Raw genomic sequence first — 14,042 nt, 5'->3', positions numbered from 1 at the left:
TGGTCTTACTTGACTTGGCCTTTGACTGAAAGGTTAGGGCTGCTGCCTTCTAATTCGAACCCCACAAATATAATATGGAAGTAATTCATTCTTTAATTATAATGTATAATTGAGTGAAAATAATTTTTTCTTTTATTAAGTGTGAGTGCAGTAGATATTTTTCGAATATTAATGAGGGTTAAAAATATGGGTAGAGCTCTGTAAGCATTGATATAAGTTAATCTCGGTAATAATTTAATTTATAAATATCAGTTATAATCTCATATAATATAAATTATAGTTTGAGTCGTAGTCTCGTGTAATTAAAAAATATATATATATGTGTTCTTGCATGTCACTTTCATACATGTAGCTAACTTGCGCTGTATGAAAGGACTTTCATCTAACATTTCTCTCATGTCGTGATATAGAAAATCAATCCATTCCAGTACTTCCAAATAATTTTTTCTTCTTATTTTTTTCCTATTTTTCATGTATAAATTTTTTTTCTTACCACCATTTGTGTTCTCCTTCAACCTTAAAAAATTATTATGAACTTATTTTTTTTGTGTAGATTTGAACCACTGCTTTTAGATCAACATAAAGATATTGATTTTGTATTTTTTTTATTCTCTTGAAATTTCTTCTAAGTGGGAAAATTGGATTTGTATCTTAAGTCCTACATATTATTCGAATATTTGGATTTTATTTTCTTAAGAGCATGTGGGCGAGTGCTGTAGTGTATTTGTGTTTAAAAGTATGTATGGCCATATTGTGTTACAAACCAAAGGAATAATTGCATGATCATGTTAAAAATAGTGACTCACAAACATTAATCTAGACAATTACAAGTAATGAGGTATTTGAACAAATCTGAAAAAAAAAATCTAATATAGGACAACTTTACTTAAATTATGACATTTGTAATAATGCTAATTTATTGAATATATACTGCCTATTTTAAAATTTTCAAGCTAACTTATCTGTGGTAAATATATTTTTATCTAAAAAATGATTTTTATTCAAAGAGATTAAACAAATCAATCTTGTATTATTTTTTCTTGTATTACTATTTTAGTCACAAGTATAACTTATATGTTTAGTAAAAAAAAATTGTTTATGAAAATAGAACTACCGAACATATACTCACTATATTTATCACTTTTAGTTGAATACCAAATGTGTATCACTATTTTTATTTTTTCAAATATAGGATACAAAAAAGATACCAAATGTGTATTCAAATTCAAAATACAACAACAATCAAAATATTATGTATTCATATTCAAAATACAACAACAATAAAATATTATTCTCATTCTTATTTTTGTATTATGAAAATATAAGTTTAAAAATAATAACGAACGAGCCCTCGTAGTTCCAAAATTTTTTGACTAAAAGTTGGGCTAATTAGTTACGGTGCCGATATTCTCACAACACTTTGCACAAAACTTTGCACAAAACGGTGCGTTTTGTGCAAAGTATAAAAGCCACTTTTTGCTACAAAGTTTTAACACCAAACACACACGCGTGAGAGGGGAGCAACAAAACTCACGTGCAGCAAGTCTCCATTTTTCCTCCATTTTTCCTCATGAGATTGATCCAATCTCTCTCTCCGTCCTCCTTTCTTCCTTACGAGAGAGCTCGGGTCTCTCTCTCCGGCCTCCTTTCTCCCTCACAAGACAGCTCGAGTCTCTCTCTCCTGTCTCCACGCCGCTAATAGTCCCCGTTCCATCCTCTCTAGCCGCACAACAACCATAAGATCTCTCTCTCACCCGTTTCAATTCATTGCTCTAATTGAAATCTTTAACTCGTTTAGGACATTGTGCTGAATTACCTATGGATGGTGGTGGTCTTATGCTTGAGTGTTGTAAATTGGAATCAAATTATGCAAAACCCGATGCCTTTGGGAATCATGTTTATTTCAAGCTTTTATGTTGTGATTTGATTATTTGATGAAGCACCTAGAAAATGTAGTTTGCTCCCTCAAATTATTTTACTCTGTTGAATAAATTGTATTTGCCATTATTTGAAAAGAATTTTAAAAAAATTACAGCCCAGAAACATTGAGCTTATGCTATAATTTACGCATCTCCCTCATTTATAGCACATTTATTTTCATAATTTACGCGACAAGGGAGAACGGAGCCGAGACTGTTAGTGGGGATGAGAGAGAAAAATATGAGCTGTTTCGTGAGGTTTTGTGAGGTTTCGTGAGGGAGAAAGGAGATGGGAGAGAGAGACGCTGAGTTTTGTTGCTCCCCTCACTTGTGTGTGTTTGGTGTTAAAACTTTGCAGCAAAAAGTGGTTTTTATACTTTGCACAAAACACACCGTTTTGTGCAAAGTGTTGTGAGAACATCATTTTCCAATTAGTTAATCCTAGACAGCCAAAGATGACCTTGGATGGAAAATTAGCCTATTCCTGCCTCATTTAGCAAAAACGTGGCCTTGGTTCTTTTTTTGTGTGTGGATTTAAATAGGATTAATTCTCATATCTTATTTTAAGCCAAATTTGATAACAAGAACAAATTTGATTCAATAATTTAAATTTTAACCAGTGTTTGTTTTAGGATTAAATATCAAAATTTTATATAAAGTATTAAATAATATTAACCATAAAAATTTTTTCACTTATGATAATATTGTATATTATTTATTAAATTCAACAATTAGTAACATAATTTAAAAATAATTAAAACTACTTAAATAGTTATTCTTGTTTCATTAAATTAAATTTTACATAGTTGTATATGATATTATACCAAACAAAATATAGTAGTATATATAATCCAATCTAATTTTAAAAGCTAATTCATTTCTACTTGTTAAAGGTAGTCCTTACTCTTGTAATTGTACAACTCTCTCGTATGTTATATAGACAGTGAGAGAGAGAGGCTACATTTTATTATTCACGTCACTTGCTATTTAAACTTGTTTAAGTTTCGAAATTTAGTAAAGAGTGAAAGAATAGGGAAAAATTCTTTGGGATCAGTTAAAATTTTCTCGGAGAGAAAATACTCAACCAATTAATAACAATAATAAAGTGAAGTTGCGTTATTTAGAATCTTATTTTGTGTGATGGTATTTTACATGGAGGTTGGTAAGAGTAAGGTGCAAGGATCTTTGATCCGAAGCCTAATTCATAGCCCAGGGAGTAATATTTTTAATATAATAACAATAGGAAAAATGATTGAAACCCCCATGTTCTTTTTTTTTTAAAGTAAATTAATTCTTTTCCCCTCATATTTCAATACCCATAAAAACACTCATATAATCACATTATAAAAGAATTTGCATTTACTGTTAATTTGATTTTGTGCTCATTTTTATAAATTCACGATTAAGATGTAATTACATATTACAGCCAAGTAGTTTTAAAGTAGTTTTATTTAGCTTGGTGTCAAAGTTCAAATTTAAGTAGATATAAGGACAAAATAATAATAATTTGGGCTCTGTCCATCCTTCTATTTCCTTTTTTTATAATGATATTTGTCCCCTCAAATTATCTTATTACTTTTTAAAATTATCATTAATAAAAATAAAATTATTATTTTTCTTTTCTTTTGTTTTATTCTCCCTTCTCTCCCCAACCACCACGTTAGCGTAACAATCAGCCCCGCCACTTCCACAACAACAGGTTTATCATTATCATTACCAACACCGCCTATCTTCTTCACCATCAATTCATCACCTCCTCCAATATATAACGAGTTTCATTGTTGGATTTTGTTAAATTTTATGGAAAAGTGATGAGTTCTACTGTTATTGATGATGTTGAATTTGGTTTCATGTCATAATTTAAGATTTTACTTAATTTCAATATGGGATTTGGTTAGGAGTTGATATTTGATCTAAATTGTGATCAATTATTTTTAATAAGAGAAATAAAAAGCTGATCTAACTTAATCTATTGAAAGCTTGAGAGAGAAGAAAAAATATTTATTTTAAAATTATGTTTTATTTTTCAATAACAACAATTCTGGGATAAATTGCATTAATTAACAAGTTCGGGGGGGGGGGGGGGGGGGGGAGACGGATGAGATAAATTGAGAAGATCAAATATTACTATTTTTTTAATATATATTAATTACAAAGAGCTTTTATTTAGTAACCAACAGTGAGAATTTGTAAAAAGATCAACACGAATTCATTTAAACACTTAATCCGAATAAATTAACAAAAAAAATATTAACTTTCAATTTTTTTTTTTTAACTATTTGACCTCTAACGTGTCAAAACTCTCCATTTATCAATAAATATGTCTCCGGATAAAATAGTAAAAAATAAAAAAATATATGATTTAACAAGTAATTATATATTTATATATGGCCTGGCCAGAGAAGATTCTTGTACCTTTGCTCCTTATAACCACCTTAACACATCCTAAATTTTTTGAACCGAATACGGTTCAGTTTCATACGATTTGGGTTAAGAAATTTAATATTTTTTCTTCTATCTTATTCAAATTTTAAACTTTTCACCTGAATTTAATCATTTAGTTCAGTATTATTCAATTGTAATTAGTAGTCATTAATATTTTATGCAAAAAAAAAAAATACTAACATAAAATAATTTTACAATAAGTTAGTGTACAGTTTGTATTCAAATACATATTTTTACAATAATTTTACAATAAGTTAGTGTACTATTCGAAGCCATCGTTTACATAAGCAAGTTATTGGTGTAACGCAGTTGGATGGAGGTGACATGTCGGTTTGTTCAAACAACGGCGTACATCATGTAGATGTAGTTCATGTAATGAGATACAAATAACAAGGTTATGTTTCGAATTGTATAGAAGTCACAGCACGAAATCTCAAGGTGACTTGGTGTCAAAGGATATATACCGCGAAATCTTGAAAAATAATCAATTTTATTGTTATATTTAAGCTAGAAGTATTTACATAACATTTTAATAACTAAAAAAAAAAAAAAACTAGAACGAACAGATCCTAAATATGTCCATCAATAACATTTGGAAATGATGTGGTGTTTGGACAACTAAAATCTAGAAAAACTCTCTCAAACCATTATAAATTAATTAATTAATTAATTAAAACATGCCTAATAAGTACGTAATAAAAAGGATGGGGGTGGTGGATTTAAGGTATATGGAGGTGAGATTTTTTATTTTGATGATGAGATCAACAAAGATTTTTTTTTTCTTTTTTTCTTTTTTTCCAAAATAGAACAAATATACTATTGTCAGGAGTCTGCACTCGCGCGGTTATAAAAATTTGGTACTCTCGCTTAGTTTTCTAATATTTTAACTTGGCGTTGGAGCGCTCCAGAGTCTTTATCTGCAAATTTAATTAAAACGCCTTCAAATGGTTAAAACTATTGTCATTAAATTTCACCGCAGAAATTGATTAATTTATAGTTTCAATTTTTAATTTTTAATTTTTAGACATGCATGTATAATTATTAAACAACGGTGAATGAAGAAAGACTGGTTTGGCAAAATATCTTATAAACATCTGTTATGCACGTTATTTACCAAAAGAGTGCATTTTGTAATAATTAACCTCCTTATCTGCATTTACTTTCTTACTTGAAATGTTAAAATGCTAGTATCGGTTATGGTATGTCCATTAATGGTTGTGATAAATTTGATATCTAGTATGGATTCTATGCAATATTTACGAATAAATGATTCAGAGAATATATATAGAAAAAAAAAAAAAAAGGTCACAATTCTTATCCAGTTAGAGTCGCAATATGGACTCCAACAAATGATGATAATCGCATAAGCTTGCCTTTTCAAGCTTGTATTAATATTTTAAATAATCTAAATTCCTAATTTACACAATAAGCAATAGTGCAATAAAATTTTATAAAGCTTTATCTCCACATTTGTATTTTGTTAAAAATTCACACTCACAACTCTTGAAGTCAAAACTATGTTTCACCCAATAAAAACGTAAAAAGTAACAAAATTTATCAACTGAACAATGGCTGTCCATGAAATAACGAAATCATATTCATATTTGTGCGTTAATTTATTGTGAAGCTATCATAAGAGAACTAAAATAAGTACATATTGTAAATACCAAAGATCATTTAGTTCATAATAAAATAAGATATCAAATACGATGATATATTCAAATAATAAATAACAGTACCATAGATCATTTAATTTATAATAAAATAAGATATAGATTCAAATAATGAATAACAGTACCTAAGATTATTTAGTTCATAATAAGAAATTGAAAAAATAATATACCAAATGTGATAATAGATCTCAAATAACGAACAACGGTCACTCTGATAGGAAATGAAATATTAGTACAGTGGTTAAATGAACCTAGAATAACTAAAAAACGGTTAACTGTTAACGACCATTTGGCTCGTAAGATAATATACCAAATGTGATAATAAAATATAAGAATGGTTAAATATATATAGCACAATGGTCAATAATATTTATAATATCTAACTGTTAATCATTAATAGTTGTTTGGCACTAAGATAAGATACTAAATTTAACAAATTCAAATAGCAAATAACGGCGACTTTGGCGGGAAATGAAATACTAGCACAACGGTCAATTAAGCCTAGAGTAACTCCTTTTAGCATAAGATAAGATACCAAATATAATAGTGATTATTAATAACAGATAACAATCAATTTGGCGGGAAACAAAATACTAACCCGATGATCATTAAGATCTAGAATAACTAAATAACGACTAACGATTAACGACTATATAACTGATAAGATAAGGTACCGAATTTAAGAATGGATTCAAGTAACAAATAACAGTCATTATGGCGGGAAAATGAAATACTAGAATAACTCACTAAATTAATAAAACAAGGATCACCTTATTATTAATAAATTTTAAAGCTCTAGTAAACCCTAATCTAAAACTAAGTGAGATTAACTATATGCATATTTCTCATCATTTTATATATAATAAATATAATATTATATGTGTTAAGTTTTAGGCAATGATATTCACAAATTAAGAAAAAAAACTCAGAAATGAATACAATATAATTTAAAAATATAGTACATCATACAAATTGTTGGTGGAAAGAACTAATAATGAAACTCAAACCGCCCCCACCCAAAAGAAAAATCTAAAAATCTATCAACAAAACTAAATAAAACAAGATATTAAAGAATGTTTTAATAGAAATACTCATTTTAGGATAAAAATATATAGATTGAAGTGTGAAATTATTATTAGGAAAGTAGGAACCAACCCAGATATACACAAAGGAGAGAAAAACACAGACGCGAGTTTTGAGAGTTTAAGAGCACGGCGCTTAGTGATAGAGCAAAGTAGTTTCCATAAACTGACAGATTTAGAGAGAGTCATGGAAAGTGTAATGACACGAGTCTTGTGAAGTTAGGGTTTGTCATAAGAGAGAGTGTGTACAACTGTTCAACAACCAACGATGATATTTCACTACCATAGTTGTCTGTTTTCCAATTGCAATTATGATTATAATCCATCAATGGAAAATTCTCTTAAATATTTACAAAAGAGGCTGCCCCACATTCGACTATTTAAAGGACTCTTCCCATTCTCATTTTGCATACCATTTCAACATTCACAACAAGAGTGAGCGAGTCTGTGTGTTTTGAGACTGTGAGTGCTTGTTGAGTTGAGTGCTAGAGGTGTTCGGTCTCTTGTTTAGCCAACACTTCTTGTCTCAAAGCGTTTTCTTTGCTTCTGTTGGGTATAATCTCTTTTCGTTAGTTGCTTTTATGCCCCTGTCTCTGTTTGGTTCGATCGTTTTTCGTTTTTTTGGGGTTTGATTTTATCATTTACAACCTCCAATACATCCTTCGTGGTGTATGGTTTTTCGATTTGCCTCTGTTTGTTTCTTATACATTCAAAAGCTTCTAACACGATTTTTTTTTCCTACTGATTAATTTTGTTAACTCATCAAAAAGAAAAATCTTCGTTCAAATCCTTTTAAAAAAAATTATGGGGGTTGGTAAACAATTTCGAAGGATGTTTTACAAATCAAAATGAGTCTTTGATGAATTGCATGTTTTTGAAGGGTACGATTTAATATATTATAGATCCATATACGTTCATATTTATGCAAGGTGTTTTGCCTGAAAATTCTTTCAATATCTATGATTTAAAGTTTAAATCGTGGAGGTCACAGTGACTAAAGGACGTTGATATATATATATATATATTTTAATCTTTCAACTTTTAGATCTGAATTTTGGTGATTTATGTTCCACATAATCTCAAAAAATTCGTTTAGTTGAAATGATCTAACAAATTGTTGATGGTTTGAGTTAGATCTTTGTGATCAATCATCTTTCCTTCTTCTTATTGTAATTTTTGTTGAATTTTTACCGATACACTAGACATATATTTGTAAGCATTTTAATAAACCAAAAAAAAATTGTTAGTCAAATAGATCTATGTGACTAATTATTCAAAAAGCATATATAGTAGTCTTTTTTTTTTCTTGACATATATTTATTTCAACTGTCTATCATCTGGAGATTTTGTTTTTATTTTTTTGGTTTCTTATTGTGGATTATTGATCTACTTCTTATTTATTTTCGCTTATATTATTTGTGACTATCATTTCTTCATATGAAGGCTTTCAGTCGAAAGGATCTTTTATTGTTCATGATTTAGACTATATATTGGTGACTAAATTGCCAAGGTCGCCCATTTTAATTTGCTTCTGTTTTATTTTCCGTCTCTCATAACCTCTCAGTTGAAACTTTGGATTTATTCATTCATTTATTTTTTATTTTAACTCACCTCTTATCCCACCCGAACATGTACAATCCGACAAACCTAATCCCCTCCAGCATTAGCACGAGCAACCTAATCGCTAAAAACATATACACATTGAATTTTATTTTATTTTTCTGACTCCATTCTCATGTTTGATGATCGATGTTTCAATTATTATAATTTTATTTTTTTAAAATTGAAGAAGCATTACTCTTCTAGGCTAACTTTTTGAGAGCAGTCATGAGGAAATTTTTTCTTTTTTGAATATTCACGGGGATGTTAATCTTTTCCTTTTCGATCTTATTTTTTTACATTAAAAAATAATTTTTATTTCATGATTAGTTTTATAATATTTTTGTTTTCCCCGACGTTTGAAATGTCTAACCTAGCATCAATTGGCATTCGTACACGCATATAACCCTACAATGCCAATGCCAATGCCAAATGAACTTTTGTAGTTATTATTATTATTATTATTATTATTATTAATTTCTATTTCTTTTTTTTAGGTAAACCTCGCTAGGACCAAAAAAGCATAATTATTGAAATAATTATCTATATATGTATTAGTTAGTAATCATGTGTTTCAATTTTTTTCTTTTATTTTTGGATATGTTTTGGCTGTGTACGAACAACTGTTGAGAAGATGACATTTAATTTTTACATGGTTAGATTAATGTTATATCACTTGCCACTTTTTTTTAAACTTTTTCAATCTATAAATATTGCATGTCATTTCATTTTAATTAAAATTTTGAGATAAAATTTGAGATATGTAGAATTATTCTTATATGATATTTAGGCTGTTGTTTATATTAAATATTGGTTGTTGCTTCATATCGTTATGATACATGCAATCTTATTGATTTAGCAAACACTTTCATATATCAATTTAGATTTCCGTTTCAGATTTAGTTTGAAGTTTTAATTATTACTACTTGGTTTCTACATCAACTTCAGAAATGAAATGAAAAGAAAATAATTTGTTGGGAAAGACTTATCTATGATTCATTATTGTTGTTGCGGATTAAAGTTTTGGAATGTGCTGTTGTGTATTATTAGAGACTATAGGTTATCTTTTAGCAATATCTCATGCAAAAGTCATTAAATTAAATGAAACACATGGAAGAAAGTAATATCACAGTTCATATGTTTGATTTCACCCGCCGTCAGGTCCTTCTTCTCTTGGATTTAGGGAATTAAGTCATCAGCCTCTGAAAACTCTAGAAAAGGATGCAAGGCCAGGGGGACAGGGACGCTCCTTCCAATTCCTTGATTAACATCAACCCAGACCAGCAGCGTCAAATGGACTTCTTCCGTGATTGGCTGAACCAGGGAAATCCTCATTCGCTCATTGGCCAGATGAGGGAATCTGGCATCGATAGCGAAAATCATAGGAGGGCTTTTACGGAGCTAATGAATCAGGTTGACGCAGAGCTCACTGCAAGGGGGATAGGGTTTCAGCGAAAGCACCCTGGGACTGGTCGAGTCGAAAACGAGTCATTGATGGTGCAACAAGCAAACGTTTCTGCTGCTCAACATACTAGTAGCATTGACTTGAATGCAACGCGAGAGCAGCGGCAGGAAATTGGAGGAGGCCAAACCCTAAGTACCCCTGCTAAACCAGATGGACCAGTGGCAACTGCTGATCAAAATATTCTACCTGCAGCTGGCGCCGATTCCTCTAAGCCAATGTTGATCTCTTCTGGAGGAGGAAATCCACTGAAAGCAGTTGGTGATACTAGCGGACAGGGACATGGAAAGGGTGGTGCTTCTTCATCTAATAATAATCGCCCATCCTTTAAAAGAAGAGCCCCTGGAGATGCTCCCAGGCAACTGCTATTGGGTGAGAGTTCAAGCTCTGTTCAACAAGAACAGGCCAGAGAATCTGAACAAGACGATGTTGTCGCGGCCCCCCAAGAAATTGGCGGTACTGTTGCCTTGAATAATGAGATAACAGGAGTTGGGATGCTGGGAGCTGCTAATAGTTCTGCCATGAATGGAACTCAAAATGTGGTAGCTGCAGGAATAACAGTTCTTGAAGCTGGTATTGGTGGCGCCCCCACCGTCAATCAACATCACCCTTCAAGTGTAGCAGCTGCCAACAGACTTGGAGGTAGTTCTGTCATGAACCAGAACCAAATTTCAAATGAAGCAAGGAATGGAGCAGCAGCAGCAGCACCTCCTGGCTTTATTAATAATAATAATCAAGCTTCAATTCGGGCAAGACAAACAGAAATCTTCGAGAGAAACATTCGTGTTAGAAGAAATCCAAATCTTCAGGATTTTACTCCTGCAGCTAGGGCGTTGACTCAGTCGTCTCCAAGTCAAACAGCTATGTTCTACCCATTTGATCACTTTTTGAATTCGCTCCCTCAACCACAATTTCACCCAACTCCAGCACCTCAGTTTGTGCGAGAGCCGGAGCCCTTTCAGACTCAACAGGTTCAGGGCATTACCATGCCATCTGGATCTCCTAGTTCTTCTGCATATACTCCTCAGCTTCAACCGAGAAACGTAATGTTTCGTGCTGCTCAGTTTGAGCCCGGAAGTTCATCTCACATGGCAGCAAATATGAATTTGGCCAATGGGAATCCAAACGTTCCTGGAAATGCTGCTGCTGCCGCCACTCAGGATGGCTCTAACTCAAGGATATCCGCTGTGCCCTTCTGGTATCCGAGGCAAGCGATCAATTATTCAAACAGAATGCTAGAGGTTTTAAGACGCGCAGAGTCCCGGGGGCTGCAGGGTGATTACCGCCCACTACACGCGGCCGATGCCGCCAGAGAAATGGATAACTCAAGCAGAGGTGGCAATATGAGGCTACAACCTCGAAGGCCAGGATTCGTGCCGAGTGATGAAAGACGGGATGGTGATCACCCCGGGAGTAGCATACCGCTGGCATTTGAGGTATATATGCTAAATTATATATGAATTTATCAGTCAAAATTATTATTAATTTGTACCATCTATTAGTTTTCCTTTTTGTCTGAAATTTGCCTATTTTTGAACAACAGGCTCATAATATATTGGCACGCGTGCGTATGACTGGTAGCTTAGGGTTGGAGGTGAGGTCCTATTCTTATATATTTAAATTTGATCTTTTTTTTTAATTAATAGGATCATATTCCCCCCCCCCCCCCCACCCAAAAAAAAAAGGTTCACGTTGTAGACATACTTATTAATTTTTTTGCTGATGGTGGCGTGTAGAATTTTATGGTGAACCGTTCAGTGTTTCTTGGTCCGTTTGAGGAGGAGGACGAGGAGGATGAACTTGAAGATATGCGTCTTGATATAGATGACATGACTTATGAGGTAACGCCGCAAAGTCCATTTCTTAATTAATTTCCTTTCTACAGGTTTTTTTTTTTTGCGTAGAAGAGCAGTTCTAAAAAAAATGGGTGTGCATGCATGGATACATATAGGAACTGCTCGCCCTCGGTGACGAAATAGGACCTGTCTGCACTGGTTTAAGGGAGGAAGCTATTTTGGCAAACCTGACGGTCCAAAGATATGGGTCAGAGTCCCCTACTAATAATGGTTCATGCTGTATCTGTCAGGTAAAAAGGGCCAGAATTAATTTACCCTACAAACGCTTGTGTAATGACGATGGCTGTGATTTTTCTCGGTGAGTGTGAGGAGTTTGTAATAAATTGGTTTCAATTTCCAGGAGAAATATGCTGATGGAGAAAATCTGGGAAAGCTGGATTGTGGGCATGACTTTCACCCCAATTGCATCAAACAATGGCTCGTGCGGAAGAATCAATGCCCCATCTGCAAAATGACAGGCTTGGCTCGCATACACTGAGAGCGCTAAGATCCCAATAAAGGGCTCCTTTCAGAAACCAGACATCTTCTAATTCTAGCGGAGTTCTAGTATCTTTAGTTTGCTAAGATCCCAATAAAGGGCTCCTTTCAGAAACCAGACATGTTCTACTTCTGGCGGAGTTCTAGTATCTTTATTTTCCAGTGTCGTCCGTTGAGATGCCTTGGTGCATTTGCGGATTAAAACCGTTTATTTAAAAGGCTGTTTTGACAGAAACCTTGTTACAATAAGATTTTATTTTATCTTTTTTCTACAGTAATGTTGTTTGCACAGTGACATAATAGCCATTTTATGATCTTATTATCAGACGTCTTCCTTTCCAAAAAAAAAAAAAAAGTATAAATGTTGAAATACTAAAAGTTGTATCTTAATTTTAAAAACTTTAAAAAAAAATAGTAAATAACTCCTTTAATCTATATATTTTTCACTTAAATGTCTATGTAATCCATATATTGTAAAAAATATCTCAAGACACTTTGCTCTTAAGTATGTTACATTGCTGTCCTTATTTTTCTTAGCTTCACAATAATATCCTTACTACAATATTCTTAACTTTAAATTTATTTATCTATTGAAAAAGTTAATTAGTAAATTAATTAATAATTTAATTAGTAAATTAATCAATAATTATTTATTAGCAAATTACTAATAAATATCATTCTAAAAGAACACGTATTTTATGTGCCGTTTCAATAATCTTGCTAATTATTATTTATAATTAATTAATACCAGCCAACTTTAAACAAGAATTAGTACATTTACGACAATCTTGCTCAAAATAATGTGCAAGCAAATTAATTTAAAAAATTAATTCTAAAAGTAAAATAATGATAAAAATTTTTAAACTAATTTTTATTTTACTTTTAAAGATGATTTCATAATTACCATTTTTTTTCTTTTGTTAATATTCCAAGAATTTGTTGCAAAAGTATTACTGTAAAAATAAAGAAAAGTAAATGTAGGATTGTAACATATTTAATAATGAGGGTGTCTTTAGGTTTTTTTAAAAAAATATAGGGACTAGACGAGAACTTAAGTCAAAATATAGGGACAAAATAAGTATTAAAAATAATGAGGTCATTTGCACTCTAAAAATTATTTTGAATACTTATATATTCATAAAATTATTTATTACCAAAATATCTTAAAAGTAAATTACTATTAAGGGTTGTATATTATACACAAATATAACATTATTAATTTGAACACTTAGTTAATGCACCCCATCTAACATCTAATTTCTTATCATCAAACCCTAAGACACGGAGATGACTAATTTTACCTTGTCACACCTTGCAAATTGGAGGTACTCCTCCTTGTAATGAGCTAGCTACTGCATTAGCTGATCATGCTCTTGGTGCATTTGTCAGATTTTTTGGTTTGGGAGAAAAAATTTCATGTCATGTATTTGAATTATGTCCTTTCATTATTAGAGTTCTAATGCAATTCAATTGCTATCGAAAAAAGAAAAATAGTTGAAAATTGAAATTGCTATCCAATGAAAGAAACC

The 14,042-nt window shown here is 31.6% G+C and overlaps 1 protein-coding gene across 1 annotated transcript; it reads left to right on the top strand.

Moving 5' to 3' along the window:
• Positions 1-11,864: 11,864 nt before the first annotated feature.
• On the top strand, positions 11,865-12,835 carry LOC107178610 (probable E3 ubiquitin-protein ligase RHG1A). The gene is made up of 3 exons (XM_025093335.2): positions 11,865-12,021; positions 12,132-12,266; positions 12,377-12,835. Exons 1-3 carry the CDS (start codon positions 11,923-11,925, stop codon positions 12,512-12,514), a joined length of 372 nt encoding a protein of 123 aa, XP_024949103.2. The 5' UTR covers positions 11,865-11,922; the 3' UTR covers positions 12,515-12,835.
• Positions 12,836-14,042: the final 1,207 nt, after the last annotated feature.

The sequence above is a fragment of the Citrus sinensis genome, chromosome 7 (assembly GCF_022201045.2).
Source record: "Citrus sinensis cultivar Valencia sweet orange chromosome 7, DVS_A1.0, whole genome shotgun sequence".
Classification (NCBI taxonomy): domain Eukaryota; kingdom Viridiplantae; phylum Streptophyta; class Magnoliopsida; order Sapindales; family Rutaceae; genus Citrus; species Citrus sinensis.
The sequence above is the reverse complement of the archived record's forward strand: the minus strand, read 5'-3'. Positions and strand labels throughout refer to the sequence as shown.

Coding starts and splice junctions, on each gene's coding strand:
- LOC107178610 (XM_025093335.2), top strand. CDS start 11,923: ATGGTGAACCGTTCAGTGTTTCTTGGTCCGTTTGAGGAGGAGGACGAG. Junction 12,022..12,131: donor TAGATGACATGACTTATGAG/GTAACGCCGCAA, acceptor GGATACATATAG/GAACTGCTCGCCCTCGGTGA. Junction 12,267..12,376: donor GTTCATGCTGTATCTGTCAG/GTAAAAAGGGCC, acceptor TTCAATTTCCAG/GAGAAATATGCTGATGGAGA.